This window comes from Ammospiza caudacuta, chromosome 2 (assembly GCF_027887145.1).
Source record: "Ammospiza caudacuta isolate bAmmCau1 chromosome 2, bAmmCau1.pri, whole genome shotgun sequence".
Classification (NCBI taxonomy): Eukaryota; Metazoa; Chordata; class Aves; order Passeriformes; family Passerellidae; genus Ammospiza; species Ammospiza caudacuta.
This window is the reverse complement of record NC_080594.1, coordinates 101,099,373-101,115,402: the sequence shown is the minus strand read 5'-3', so window position 1 is coordinate 101,115,402 and position 16,030 is coordinate 101,099,373. Positions and strand designations below refer to the sequence as shown.

General features: G+C 42.7%; 1 protein-coding gene across 1 annotated transcript in view; it reads right to left on the bottom strand.

Annotated features, from left to right (window-relative positions):
- The window catches only part of CLCN4 (chloride voltage-gated channel 4), a 41,813-nt gene that overhangs the window by 21,548 nt on the left and 4,235 nt on the right, over positions 1-16,030 (bottom strand). Inside the window, exons 2-4 of the mRNA XM_058824773.1 lie at positions 9,049-9,200; positions 8,593-8,692; positions 2,483-2,670 (exon numbers count right to left, since the gene is read on the bottom strand). Coding sequence (XP_058680756.1) covers positions 2,483-2,670; positions 8,593-8,692; positions 9,049-9,192 — 432 coding nt within the window. The 5' untranslated portion in view covers positions 9,193-9,200. The remainder of the gene's footprint in view (positions 1-2,482; positions 2,671-8,592; positions 8,693-9,048; positions 9,201-16,030) is intronic.

The following is a 16,030-nucleotide window of genomic DNA, read 5'->3' as shown; positions in this document are numbered from 1 at the left end:
TAGGGAAGAAAGCATAGCTTGGTAGGTGTCTAATGGGCTATTATGTTTTCCATAATAATTTATAGCAAGTCTCTGCTTTGGGCTCATTTTATGGGACCGCTAGAATGGAAACATTTTTCAAGAGATGCCATAGGAAAAGTCACAATTCTCCATGAAAATGTATGTACAGGGTTTATCACTGCCATAAATTGGCAAAACCACAAGGAAGAACTGATCTAAATCTCAGTCCTCAAAATGTCAAAGTTAGTTGGCTATGACAAGAAAGAATCACAGTTATACATAAAAAAAGAAGGCATGTCAGACCAGAGCACCTTTAGGGAAACTGCTCCAAATACTTTTTGCCTAAATTGTGCTCCAATGACGCTGTTGTTTTATAGGGCTCTTCTGTAAATGTCAGGCACAAAGTGAAAAATAGGAAAAAAACCAGCAAAATTATTCTGAAACTCAGTCAAGTTCAGTGTATTTTGATACCTCCTAAAATCCTCTACCTCTACAGGAACCATACAGCACAAAACTTGCCCAAATTATAAGCCTTCTGAACAGAAGCCTTTTGAACAAAACTGAATTCTTCCTTTCCAAATTCACATTTTTATTGGGCTTTCCCTGGGATTTCAGTGTAACAGTAACAGACAGATATATTAATAATATTTACAGACCTCCTCCTCCTCCAGCAGACCCTCAGGAACCCACAGATCTTAGAGGCACATTTGTTTTAGGAAAGTAACTAAAACTAAGCCAAGATGAACCTTTTCTTCTTTGTCCTACTGTGACAGTACAGCAGGAGGTGAGAAGCTCAATTTGAACACAAAGTGATGAAGTTTCACAGTGCTCACCTGGCTGATGGCTTTTCTAAAGGCCACAGCACACAACAGTCATGACTGCTGGTTTTGAGAAGCAGAAGAAAGCTATAAATTTTCTCAAGGACATGCATCTTCCCTCTATTCCAGCCAAAGTAACAGAATGACAAACACATGCACAGGATTTCTAAATCCCCTAATAATTTTAACAGTTTCCTCTTTTTTCCCTTCCCACGTTTTGTTTTGGTCTTTGGGTTTTTTGTTCGGTTTGGGTTTTTTTTGTTTTGTTTGTTGGTTTGTTTGGGGGGTTTTTCTTTTGTTTTGGGTTTTGGTTTTTTTTTTTTTTTTTTGTTCTCTTATATTACATGAGCCCCATGCTGTAGCTTTATATCAGGGTAATATTTCTTCACTTTCACAAAGACACCCCAAACATCTGTTAATGAAGACCAGGGTGAACCTAGCAAACCTCTGGCAAAGGGAAGATCAGCACTGTGACTGGCAACCTGGCTGAGAGATTTTTGTCTCTGTTCATGTGGTGAGAAGATGCAGGGACAGTGAGCACCCCACTGCTCCCCCTGGGGTTCATTAGAACTACAGAAAATTGAGCTATACACATGCACAGACACTCCCACCTTGTTCTTCTTGTCCTGTACAGCTAAAGCAGCGCTGAAGGGAGCATGAAGGACACACCTGCCTGGCAATGAAGGTGTCCTCAAACACTGTCTGCAGGACCAGACAACCTCCACACTGGGGGGAAGATCTGAGACAACCTCTCCAGATCACCCACTTACTCATCATATTCAGCTTTTGCCAAATTCAAGTCAGAAATAAGGAGGAAGGAGGGATTTGAGACAATAATTGAGACAAAGATTTGAGTTGTTAAGGGATCAATATTATTCAATACATTAAATAACTTAGGTTGAAAATGACATGTGGTTTTTGTATTTTTTACAGGAATTATCTGCCAAATGGTGTACAGAAAGGCTTCTTTTTATTGTTTTCAAAATGAAATTTCACCTGCGTTGCTGTGAAACAGCATTCTTTGTATTTAAAATTACTATAATTATGAAAAAGAAAAATGTAAGGGGAAAAATCTGAAAATATAAGTTTTATGTCTGGTAAAACATCAGCTTTTTACCTTCTGTCCAACAGCCCTGTGAATCCTTCACTGTGGTGACCCCCAGGGAGTCCATTTTTCCCCAGATTTGGTGCTAGCTAAGTCTCTTGATGTGTCATAGAGAGACTGATTGAAAGGGATAAACAAGCAGTTCTTATGCAGCTCCCTGTATCAGAATACATAAAACCCCATCTGCAATCCCAAAAATCCTCATAAATGCATTTGTCAGTGCTCATCTTTTTTTTTTTTTTTTTGTCCCATAAAATTATGTTTAAAAGGAAAAAAATAAAATGCAGCTCAGGTCCCCGGGTGATTATGCTATGTGTGTTATGAAACACTTTTAGTTTAATACTGATAAAAAGGAAGTGCAATCTCACAGTTTTCCAGTTTCCATTGCACTGAAACCACAGGACCTCCTTCAAGTTAAGCAGATACTGCTTGTGGAAATGTCTTTTTTTGCAGTGTGCTCAGTTCATAGCTTGCTCTTTCAGGGAAACTCTCTGGAGGGACCATCAGCAGCTATGAAGAAGGGCACTGCCTGTGCTGTGCCCCCAAGCTGATCCCATACCTCGGACTGGCTCACGAGCAGCTCCGACCATTTCTGCCACTGGGGGCACTTGTCCCTGTCATCGAACGTGGTCTCATTGGACGTCCAGCAGCACTGCTCGTGGCTGTACCAGAAGGCAGACAGACAGACACCCTCCTTCAGGTCTGTCATCCAATCCACAGCTAAATCTATCACTCCAGCCAATGTACCTGGGAAAGAAACGCAGGAAAAGAAATGCTGGCATTAAAAACAATCAAGTTGCAAGGACACTTTATCTAATTTTAATAACATAATAAAAGCCATGATTTGGGTAAGCAGGCACAATGTAAGGCTGTGTTCTCAGTTTGGAGAGGAGAAGCAGTCTCCCAGCAGCCTTCCAGCATCTGAAGGGAGCTTATAAGAAAGTTGGGGACAGACTTGCTATCAGGGCCTGCTGCAGTAGGGCAAGGGTGAAAAATTTTAAACTAAGAGAGGTTGATTTAGACTAAGTATAAGGAAAAATATTTTTACAACGAGGGTGGTGAAACACTGGAACAGGTTGCCCAGAGAGGTGGATGCCCCATCCCTGGAAACATTCAAGGGCAGGAAGGACAGGATGGCCTTTAAAGGCTCCTTCCAACCCAAACCATTCTCTGCATCAATAAATGCAAACATGCCAAAGAACTTGGGGAAATAGCAAGTTTTTCTGACCTTCAGTGCTCTCTCATAGGCTTTTATTTCCAACATTATAATTTTCATACTGACTGATGGCCAAGTAGGGGAGCTATAACCAATGCAGGCCTGCAGCCTGTCCCAGGCAGGATCCCCATCTGGCTGAGATGGGCAGGGAGGGAGGACATCGTGCAGGGTCTCTATACACACACCTGGCCGCGTGTATAAACCTTATTGTGCATTTCAGGGGTAAGGGAGGAGAAGGATATCTGTGTTTATGTACAGCTTTACTGGTCCCAGCACAGCAACTTCTTAGAAGGATCATTTCATTACAGATACAACATAATGCCATATTCTGACTTATGAACTTAACAGAATGGGGTTTTTGATAAGTGTGTACAGTGATTAGCAATCGGGACATGCAGAATAAAATTATCCTTCAAGTCCTCCGTGTACCACAGCGCTTGTTTCAGCTGCTCCCCGGTAATTACACAGAGCTACAGTGACACCCGCTGGCCACCAGGCACAGACACAGGCAAACTTTGGGTCCACACAGACACAAAGAAAGAAAATTTCTGCTTCTCTAGGTGATTTGCTCATCAGCAATAATAACCTGTCCCAGCAACAGCACCCTCAGAGCAGCTGAGTCCCCAGGAATGCAAGAGCAGCAAGAAAGGGAGGCTGGGAGCAGCCAGAACACAGAGAGGCAGACCTGTGTGCTGGCCCTATATCCATACTTTCTGGAAAAAATTAAACCACCAACTGACAGAAGCGTCATTTAGCATTTTCCAGATCCCTCTCATATGCAATGGAAAGCAAAAGTCATCATTACTTTTTACAAATACTCATTAATAAAATTCCAGGAGACTGCTAATTGATTGTTACAGAATTCATCAATGCACATCAATGTACTGGGGGAAAAATACTTTGTAAAATGCAAACTGCTTGGTTTTATGTTTCCAAAACTTATAGATTTGTGTCTCCTGCTAAAAATAGAATTACATGAAGCAGGGTTGGGGGCTGCTCCCTTTCCCCCAGCAGCTGGGGCACATAAGTGGGTCCAAGAGCTGGTTTATTTCATCTGGAACTAAAGTTTTCTGATTTTCATTTCTGCAAAAGAGACAGGAGGAAAACACATTTCAAATAATTCAAGAACCCTATTTTTCCCTCCAAAGACCAGAAAAAACCCACAGGTTCTTCTCCCACCCTTAAGAAGGATACTTGCCCCCACACTGACAAGCAGTGGTGCTCAGGGTAGCAGTGAAGAATTTCTGTTAAAAAATAATAAGAATTTCTATTATAAAAATAATCTGAAGCACTATACAGATATACTAGACAGGATGACACACACAAAAATAAAGGCTGCAGAAGGGAGTGATGATGTCTTTAACAATTCTTTTCCTTCATTAAGATCTAGCCTTAATTTGGTTATTCTTTTCCATTTTTCCCAAGTTTCTATGGAAACAATGAACCATCCTGCTAGATGTCGATGAATCATTGCATTGCTGGCAACAGCAGCAGGCAAAGCTTCCTGCTTTGCAGTGAGCTCTGAATTCTCCTCCAACTTTCTGAAAGTTTCAGAAACAAGGAATTTTCATCTCTTGGACACGAGCACCAAATGCTGTGCCTCTTGTACCTCTTGATGGATCTTTAACATTTTCTGTAACTTTCAAAGTTTACACTTAACTATATTAAGCTGCATATTAATACTACCTAGCAAAAGGTGCAAAGGAAGACAGACTTTTGAATGTGTTTCCCCAATAAAGTTAATAACCATACTGAAGAACAAACATTCAGTTCTCTAATATAATAAGCTTACAGGCACCTCAGCAGCAGTAAGACAATGTGCTTAATTATAGAGCTGATCTAATCCCTTTTTCCAAATTCTTAGGGATCTACATGAGGAGGAAAATGCTTTTTACTACATGCAATTTACTACACTGGCCTTCAAGAGAAGAAAATCATAAGGAGACCCAGGATAATGCAATGGTGAATGCTTCACCACCTATGTGACCAGAGCTAGAAGTTTTTAAAGTTCTGAGTTTTTGCAACTTTAAGTGAAATTAATGCAAGTGCTAGACAGTTCAGCATCTTAAGGTCAAGCTTTTAATTTCTTGTGCTTATTTTGGCTGCCAAGATGGTCATAGAGCATCAATTCATCTCCCTGCTCCTCCCATCAAAGGAGCTGATTTTGTTTCCCCTTCCATGTAACCTCCTCCCTGGGAGGAAAATAATTAAGTACTCCAAAGACAGACAATGCTGAACTTCATTTTAGATATTAGCCTTTTACCTCTCTCCTCTTCCTTCTGTTGATGGCAAATTCTTCCTTTACAGTGCCCTAATTGAGAATGCTAAAGATTTGCTTTGAAAAGATAGTTTTCTTCCTGCACCAGTGTCAGAAAACAGCATCACCCAAATGGTGCAGCATAGAATTAAAGGGAATTCTTGCACATCCAGCCTCAGCCTCAGAGCATTTCAGCACTACTATGACGGCACTTTTTGGCACATAGCTTTAGAAAACACAGACACCTGATGATCTATAAAGAGCATATGTTTCAGTTAGCCAGTAGTAAGGGTTAGGCTGAGGAGCAGCCATTGGTCTGCAGGCAGGAAGGGCCCAGCAAAAATTCAGAGTTCCTTAAAAACAAATGCCTAAAATTTTGGCATCCATATATAAATTTTTAGGCTCACTCTCCATGCACTGCTTTATATGAGGAAAGCATGGATACTCTGACTGAGACAGGCCCAGGCAGTGTTCAGTATCTTTTTCTAGACCATTGTGTGAACAGTCTTCACCTGAACAGTCTTCACCAAACATTTGTGGGGGTCACTGTCCCTTCCCTTTTCTCTGCAATTAGCAGGCTTTGGCTATCAAAGCCTCATTTCCAGGAGCTCCTCAGTGCCCTTCCTGCCATTTGACTGTGTCATACACCATCATCTCCCTCCAGCCTGATTGTCAAGGTCCTGTGGGTACTTGCCACAGACTGGAGGCAGTGAGGGACTCTGCTCAGGCTAATTTATGTGTACACACTCACACAGGAAACTATGATATGATCCCAGTGGCTGCGTGACATTCTCAATATACATTGGTGTTATCTGTAATCCTGAAGCTGGCTCTGCTGTGAGCAGGAAGCCAGAGCAGAACCCCCTCCAGACATCCCTTTCCCACCTACACTTTTCTGGGACTAACAAAGGATGCAGGTTTGATGACAGTCCAAAACTAACAAAATACAGAAAAAACCCAACCAAAAAAAAAAATATATATGAATGTATGATATATGTATCATACTGCCAAATAGGATGATCCTCTCCTTCCTTCCTCCATCAGCAATATTTTGTTTGTTTATTGCTCTGTGGTGACTAGCACTGCTGAGCCCACAAATCAACTGAAAACTAATCTGGCCAAAATCCATTTTTTCTAGGAAGTCGGAACCAACATTCACTTGCCCAGTGCAGCTATACATGCACAGGGCAACAGGGCCCAGTGACAAATGCACTGGAGAACAAGGATTGCTCCTTTTGGCCTTGTTGGATTGTGTTGGCAGTAGAGGTGCAGCCTTTTAGGTGTTACAAAATCTGAAAGATAAAGTTTACCAAATTGATGGGATTTAGGCTTCTAGATCAGTTAACTCCATTTAAACTCCTGGGCCTGGGTAAATGACCCAAGTGCTTTTGGAAACTTGTGGAAGCCCATGGCAGCCTCTTCCCAAGAGTCCCACCTTGCTGTCCTCCATGGCCAGCACAGGGACAGCAGGGGCAGAATGCTCCATGGGACCCTGATGGCCTGAGCACTGCTGCTGCCACTTCTCCCTTTCTCTCCCACTCCTTGCCATACTTTCTGCTTGCCTCTGGTAATGCCTGGACTCAGCTGCTCAAGGGTTCACCCAGCGTCCATCCAGAGCCAGGCTGCTCCCCTTGGAGCAGGAGTAGCTTCAGCCTGTTCAGCAGAGGATGGGCCATGGAGGAGCCAGGCTGGTCCATGCAATCCCATCTAATCATACAGATGCCACTTTCTTCTCTGAGCAGGCAATACTGTACAAAGAGAGGAAAACAACACAAAGTGCCTCTTGACTGCACCACCATCTCCTCCCTCCCCAAACCTGGTTAAGATACCTGACTAATTTGGTTTCACTCTCTGAGGTAAAACATGTTGGTCTGCACCCTTGCTGTTGGAAAGGTTGCAAAAGCTGCCAGATCTCAGCTGCAGCTGACCCTCAACCCCCATCCCAGGCTGGGCATATCAGTGTTAGGGCTTATCAGAGGACAGTGACTGTGTCTTTTAACAGCCTTGAGGATTTCAGCACGAGGTTTCATTGCAAATTAGAACAGATGTTTATACTAAAATATAGTATAAACATCCAATTCTGGGATGTTTATACTAAAACGGGAATGTGTGCATGTTTACCACATTCTTTGTATGAGGAGAGGATTACTGAGGTCACTAGACCCCTCAAGGGCTCGCTCTAACTTTATTTGCAGGCAGAATTTTTCATCCCAGATGAGACCAACCCTGGCCTTCAGGCAGGACTCAGCAGCCCTGGTAGTACACAGTCTATCAGACTCTCTTCCCATCTCACCCTCCCAACCAAGTTTTTGTGGAAACAATTACATGTATATGAAATTACATAATTTGCCAAACGTCACTTCAGAAATGTTTTCTCAAGAACTTTACCAGTGCTTCTGAAGCTCCTAACAACTGTAATGAACATATTAACTTGACAGATGCTGAGCAGGAAATTCCCATCACCCCTTGGAAACTGGGAAACTTGACATGGTGCTTTCAGCAAGCAGCATGACACAGGAACACCCTGACATCACTGAAAAAGCACAAAAAATGGCAGCTGTCTGAGCTGGGTCAGAGAAGTGCAGCTTTCCAGGCAGGAAGATGTGCTAAACTGAGAAGACAGGAACAATTGAGGAAGTTAATGAATTTGCCATGTGAGTTTGAGCAGGCTGCTGAATATGTAATGTCTGTCTGGCCTGGAAGCAGATCTGAAACCAAGTCTGAATCTGTATTTTGCCTTCATGCATACATAAAGAAGATAACCTAGAGGAAATAGCAGTTTATAAAGCCCCCCTTTGAGTGTCCACAACCAATATTTTCCCCACATCATATTTTTGACTTGTGGAATTAAAGGGATGACAAGGAAAAAAATCCTAAAAATAAAATTTACTTCTGCACAGCAAAGATTCAGAAAGTCAAAGCAGCCCATTGACTATGAAGCACTCAAATGCAGATTTCCCAAAGCAATAGAAATATCCCTCTGCTGGTGAAGACATTTTTTCTAGGTCAGCACTCAAAAGGAGACTTTGCAAATGGGTATTTTTATTTAGAATCATAACTGCATGAATGCAAGTTGTCTTTTTAGCTTAAAAACAAAAAATCAATGGAGAGACAATGAAGTACAAAGAGAAGCAAATGGTGGTGCAGCAGCTGGATTGAGATGCTTCAGGCATAGCTGTAGCACTAACATACATACCTGCCAGCAGTCCTATGAGAAGCATGACAACCCATCCTGACCAGGCATCCAGCAAACTCTTGATGAACTCCCATATGGATTCTTTACTTTTGCTTGTAATCTGAAATTAAACACACATATAGATGTTTTGTTGATTCAGGTTGACAGTTTTAGAGTACAAAGTTTAAAATAATTAAACTCCTAGATGGTGAAAAACATTTTTCCATTCCCTGCTTCCTTCAGTCCTAATAATTTATTCAGAGATGCTCAGCTGCAGAGTTACTTACAAATTCAGGACATCCTATGTCCATATATTTAAAAATTTTAAAATTCTCCTCAACTCATCCCACATCTATATGTTTAGAAGTTCTCCTCTTCCAAGAAGGTAGGAAGCAGTAACTTTGGAAAACCACGCTGTTGTCACTGCCAGGATGGCTGTGGCCCAGGGGTGTGACACATCAGAGCTGGCACGGGTACCTTGCGGTGGCGGTCCGTGTCACGCGACTTCTCCCGCAGCCAGTCGATGGTATGGAAATCCTCATAAGTTCCAACATCAGGGAAAGGCTCATCCAGAAAATCCATCAGGTTTCCTGAACCATTCATGTCTCCTGCATTGACCATATTAGGATCTGTGTGTAGAGGAAAAACAAGTTTGTCAATAAATTCAAGCAGCTTTGTCAGGCATTTCAGAATCAAGTTTCCAGCATGAGAAGTAGTCCTGGGGGGTACACACAGACTCTTCATATTTGCTTTTAAGAAAGCAGGGGGAAAAATATCCACCACATATCCTACTAAAGCACCAGACAAAATAAAAGATACCTGTCCACAAACTAAAACAAACAGTTAGAAGAGGCATTTGATGGGAACTTGGATGAGGGCACTTAGAGGTATGAGAACTTCTACTCCAGCAAGGTGGTCTGTTCAGGGACATTGGAATAAGATGGGCAAAGGAGGGGAAAGCAGAATCAAAATATACAAGAGACACAAACCTGACAGAGCAAACACGCAGAACAGGAGCAGAAGCAAACCTCACCACTCACACTAATTGGAGAGCTACTGTGTGTGTGCCCCTGGGACACAGGCTCAGCTGCTGGCTCAATCTGCACATGACAAAGGGGCAGCCAGGTCCAGGAGGGCGCCAGCAGCTGGGCAGGGGTCCTGGGCTGGGACTGGAGGAGGCAGCTGTGCACTTCTACATCACTTAACAAAGTGTTGTTCTAAAGATTGTTAATCCCATCCATCCTGAAAGAGATGCCTGGGAAATGGGATTTTGCAGAGAATACCTAGGGTTTGTAATCTGAAATGGTATATCTAAAAAAATCTGTTATCATGGAGTTACAAGGGAAAAACACAAACCCACATAAGAACGGGGACATACACAGACTTTAGGGGTTGTACAGAATCTGCAGAGCCTGTAGCTCCTTGACTGACACAAGGTAACTTTTGCTGGTCACTGATGAGGCCAGGCCAGCACAGCACCAATGACTGCTGCCCAGTTCATTCCACCAGGTATAGAAATGGGAATTTCACAAGAATTTGAATCTTTGAAACTGTGAGGAAATTTCCCAACTCTGTAATTGGAACAGGCAAAAATGTAGCAGATGAGCTTTTAGTGGACTGTCCATAAGCCCTGACACTCTGCTCAGCCTTCTTTACGTGGTGTCTTTCTTTCTTCCCCTCTCCCCATTTTCATCTGTTTTACTTGAAACCTCACCGTGTAATTTTTTTGCCTTGGTGGGGACTTTGGCAATGTAATAGGTATGAATACTCAGCTGTGTCAAGCTCTGCTCTCCACTGTGTATGGGTTTTGGATGACGCAGACAATGTGCTGAGCACAAGCAGCTGAGAAAAGGATTATTTTACAGGCAACCAGCAGGTCACCATTATACCATTAAGAGAAGCCCTTTCAAATGCAGAAATCAAATAATCTCCAAGCACCACGGCGTGTTTGTCTGAAAGAGAATCAAGCAAGTGAATCACAGCCTGGGGAAGGAAACTCAATGCAAAGCAGGCGTCCCTTGCAGTGCTGTAGAGCACAAATAAACTGCCACAAAGTTGGATAATTTAAAAAGCAGAAGTTAAGAAGAGCAGCAATGGAGAGCAGTGATCCTTTGCCAAGCAGGTGAGAGCATGCTCCCAGGCTGAGTGAAACCGGAATCTGAATGTGGGATGGTTGCCTGACTACAGGAGCTGGAGCTGCAAGGGGATGCTGAGCTCAGTGTCTCCCACGAGGACTGGAAAGGGAACTGAAATGAGGTGAAAGGATTAGACCCTGCTATTACTTTGTAACATTTGCAGATCATTTGCTTCACTCCATTCTTCCTGTTATAGATGGACACTGAGATCATTGGTTCTCGCAATTAAATTATAACTATTGTGTGAATATTAGGAAAAGCTTTAGTGCTGTATAGTTGTGTTATTGTAGTTTAGATGTCCTCTGTTCTCCCCACAGCTCCCTTTCCCCCCTGTATTGTTGCCATCAGACAGCCTGGGCTGTCTAGCACAGGTACAAAGAAGCTGCACAGGTGTCCCTGGCATGGGGCAGCTGGGAATGGAAAAGCTTGGTGCTTAGGGGGTGCAGCATGGCAACACCTGACCTCCAATCCAGTGACAAGAAAGCAGTTTCCATCGATAAAATGGCAAAGAAGAGCTGACTGACAGACTTTGGGAGGGGCCAGGGCTGGCTGGTGCAAACCCAGGGGACTGAGTTTGCACCAGATGGACTGAGCATCCACCTGGAAGATGAACTGGGCACATGGTGTGCACAAGGGGCAGTTCCCAGCACTGCAGTTTTTTCCTTATGTAGTCCTTTCATTTTATTTTTGTTAAGGTTTAATAAATCTTTTTAGACTTTCCAAGTGAGCAGTTTTATCTCACATTCCCATAGAGCAAAGAAGGACCTGTAAAGAACGTGCAGCTCAGACTGTCTGCCTGCACAAGGCAGCACCCTCTGCTAAATAAACAAACTTCTGGAAACTGAAAGCATTGACAAGTTTTCCTTCATACCACAAGAAAATTACCCACCATGCTAGTTATATCACGTAAAAAATAGCTTTTAAAGTATGTTGTCAATGCCCAGCACATGACAGTATTGTGATGGATAATACAAGGCCAGGCCACAAGTATGTAGGATAATTACAATCTCAGTCTGAATCTATCCCAAAAATACGTGCTACACAACATGTCCAAGGAGAGGAAAAATGTGCTAGAGACCACAGGGCCATGGAAGACTAAGAAAACAAACAAACTTTGAACTCAAGGTGCCGTACCAGTACCTGGGAATTGCAGTGAACTGGATGACTGCCAGCCTTAAAGTTCACTTCAGGTACTATGCTTTTGAAAGCAGAGATGTGATATCAGATCATGCAAAACAAATTTTAGTAAATAAAACCTAGCTACAGCACTTTCAAACTGAGTACTAGAGTTTCCATCTTATATCCTATCATTAAGCACTAGAAGTATCCCTTTCCTTGTCTTTATTTTGCATTTATTTCTCTCACTTTACTTTGGCATCTGTAATAAGGTTTACAAGGTTTATTTCAGGATGAGCTAACTTGGCCTCTGAGTGAAGTTTGCAGAGATGCTCTCAGTTCTGTCAGCAGAACTGGAGCCTTCCCCCAGTCAACCAGGTACAGATATTTTAATACACATAAATTAGATACTTTAATACACATAAATTAAGGGCAAACTAACCTCATCTAAACATGAATTATAGCCAGGGGTACTGCAGCAATACACCCCAATGATGGCAAAAGCATGAACAGCCATGGTGCTGGTTGTCTCATCTGGCATGAGAAATCTGCACTATAACCAAGACATTAAACCTAGACTCCTTTCAGAGCTGCTGACAGGAAATTAACTATTTACATTAGAATGAAAGAAATTACTTCCCAGAAGGGATAATTTCTGTTTATTGATCAGAAAGAGACGTCAAAGGTAGACATCTTCTAATCTGGTCTAATAAGCACAACACTACCAGTTCAAAAGAAAGCATTGCAATACCATGACATGCAGAATTAGTTACAAATGCAGCTCCTCAGACCTGAGCATCTAAGAGATTTGGATGCTCTGACAGAGCTTATTGAATACAATGAAAGGTGTTGAGTCTTTCTGAGGAACTGTCTAACGTCTCTATTTTGTCCCTTTGCTGTTCCATGACTTAGACATCCTTGCTGTCCTTTCCACTACATCTGCAGATGCTGATGCAACATAATTTGTGCAAGGGCTGTATCCTGCCTAGTCTTTTCCTAATAATTTCTGGCACTTTATCAGTTTTTCCTAAGGCAGACATCCAACACTAAGCAGTCTCCTGTGACTCCTTGAGAGACAGTGGCCAGTTTGGAGCCCATCATTCTGTAGTCTCTTAGGGACATTTCCCCTTTTATCCACTTTGAATTCCATCAGCCATTTTATTCCCTACAATGGAGACCCTTAACAGTGAGCACTCATTTTTACTAACTAGCTTACAATATCTACAACTGAACACATGTGTCAATAGTCTGCTTTAATAATTGCAAACAGGTTCTTTCTAGAAACTGAACTAGATAACAAAGAAACCTGACTGAATCACCTATCTCTGGAACTCACAGGGTTCTGATTAGCAAACTTCCCTGGATTTAGACCCATGCCAGACTACTGTGATCCTATAGATGTAGCAGTCCTGGCAGGGACTGAGTCACAAATCAAAAAAGGCCACAGCGCTGGACTGACAATTGTGCCTCCTGATAGAGCCTTCCTGGCTGCCACATAACCTTAGACATCTTCCAGAAATCTTGGCCCAGGTCAATCTGATGGTCAGTCCCCAATCTCCCAGACAGCCATGTTTGGTGCACAGTGTTCTGAAGCCAGAATGAATTAGTTACCCTACAAATATCAGGGGAGCTGAATGAAAGCAAGCTGGAAGTAAGGGTCCAAATATCAGCCTGTGAAGCTTTATGACTGTGGGAAACCAGATCATTTTTGAACACATGAGGAAAGCAGAGATTCATGCAAACATATTAGAAAAGCCAGGGTGCAAACACAGGGAGCTGCTGGACCAGAACAGACCAACAAGCACAGCTGGTACTACATAAACACAAAATCTCATTACATTTACTCACTTTTTGTTATTTTCTAAAGAACCAAAAGGCAGTAGTATTACTGTATTTAGGGTCACATTTTTTTCTGCAAGCTTCACAGTGAGTAAACTCGTCACTTGACTTGGATCAGTTTGGAGCTAAGTTTTAGAGAAGAGTGATGAATCACATTTACAGTGAAAATGCTGACAAACTCAGCTTTAGAGCACTGTTACAGCACGTGCAAATGTAAAGCCACAGCGAAAAGAGCTCGATCGGGGAACTGACATTCCAGGTAGTATGCTGACTGACTGATCAGACATGAAATGTATCTGACATGGCAAGCACAGACCAAAACATCCCATGGTTCAAAGAGGCTGAAAAGTATCCTGATGGAAAACAACGAGCTGAACACTCATCAAAGGAAAACTCTTGGCCCTGACCTACTGCTCCTAGACATGCTAGTTCCATGCTATGTTCTCCTCATCCTGTTTTCTGTTTTAATTGGATACATTGCACTGAGGCAGGCAGTGTGACTTTTAATGCAATTCCAACAAGTTTCAAGTTACTTTCAACAGATCACAGATACTGAATTACTTCAACACTTCAAATGTTTCTATCAGACAAACATTCACCTACATGCTTTGCTGTTTTCTTTGAAGTGGGGGGTTGCTATGTGACACACGGCAGGATGCATAAGTGAACCTTGCAAGAGGCTGGGAAAAGAAAGCAAAAGCCTAAATGCCAATTGCAAGTTTCTCAATTCACATTTGGAGTGCCTTTTTCAGGGTGTCTACAGCATCACCTGTTCCATCTCTAACAATGTATCATGTGTTAGCCAACACACCCAAGGAGATCATGGTGTGCCTCGGGGCTTCTCTATGCTCTAGTACCAACACGTCCACTGTGATAAAACAGAGGAGATCCCACTCCAGACACAAAGCTTTCCAATCATGACTCCATCAGAGCTGAGCCCACCACTCACCTGAATTGCTGGTCAGATGAGCTGTGTTCATGTGGCATGACATGACAGCAGTTACTGCAGAAAGGAAGGAGCGTGGGGACTGCGAAAATCCCTGGGATTTATTTTCTGTAGTAGTCAGTAATGAACAATGCAATTTTATTGGCAATCCTCACACTGGCAATCCCTTTGCACAGGCAGGTGGTTTGCCCCTCTGTGCCCCTAACACTTGTATTGACTGCTGCAAGGACCAGGAGCGGTGCCCCAGCCTCTTGGCCTTTCTCTGCTCAAGGGATCTGTCAGGCAAAGGCACCTCCTCCTGAGAGCTGGGTGCTCTGCCAGCATCCATCCATCCCCACTCCCAAGGAATTCAGACCCTGAATTCAGGGTCCCACAGGGCCTGAATCCAGGCAAACAGGCCAGTGCTGCCAGCAGAGTGAGCTGAATCACAGAACCAGGGAATGCTCAGGCTGGAAGGGCTCAGAAGGAGCCCCAAGAGGGTAAGGCTGAGGGAGAAAGTTCCTAGAGCTGAGCACAGTTACACCAAAGGTCTCCAGCACCACCTGGCCAGAGAAAATGGGCCTGGCAGCTGAGGAGGCAGCAAGCAAGGTTATTAACAGGGTCACCATGAAAGACATGCATGAAAAGTACAGGGAGATGATTATGTCTTTTATAGAGGGGTCAGAGACTGAGGTCTGCTTAGCCTGGAAGAGACCAAGAAAGGCCAAGGCGGTGTGGATGTAATTCCCTTTCCACCACCTGCCATGTAGAAGATGATTTAGAAATGGCAATGTGTGATGGAGGAGAAAGGTAAACAGCTATTAAACATTCTTCTCAACAAGAAGTAATATGCTGTTGGGTGGTGATTTTTCAAGGAAAAATTCTTCAGCAAAAGCAAGCAGGCTGAATCCCCAGCAAGTTAAATGGATGATTTTCTATAGGCTGAAAAATATTTACAGGCAATTTAAGATTATGCAATTTAGAAGCTTCAGACAGAACAAGCCAAACAAGTTATTGACCTTCTGTCTTAATGATGAAGTTTATAAAAAGGTGTTAAAATGGCCTTGAACGAGAGTAATCAAGTTCAGACTCCTGGAAAAAGCAGAAAATACTGAACCCACTTACAGCCCTTTTTTTTGAAACATAATATGGGGGGGAAAAATCCCTATAAATTGAGAAAATACAGAGGAAAGACAAGATTTTTAAATTGGCAAATACCTTTCCTACATTTCAAAGACTAATTGCACAGCCTCCAAATACAAGTAAATAGCTCTGCAAACCCTCAGTTTCTCATCACACTAGCACAGGCAGGCTGCAGTAGCAGAAACACTACAGTAAAATATTGCAGTGTTTGATTGTATGGCCTCACCACCACATATTATGGAGTTTCCAGCTATGATAGTGTGGTCAAGTTAAATACAGTCACATCTTTGATGTGCAGATT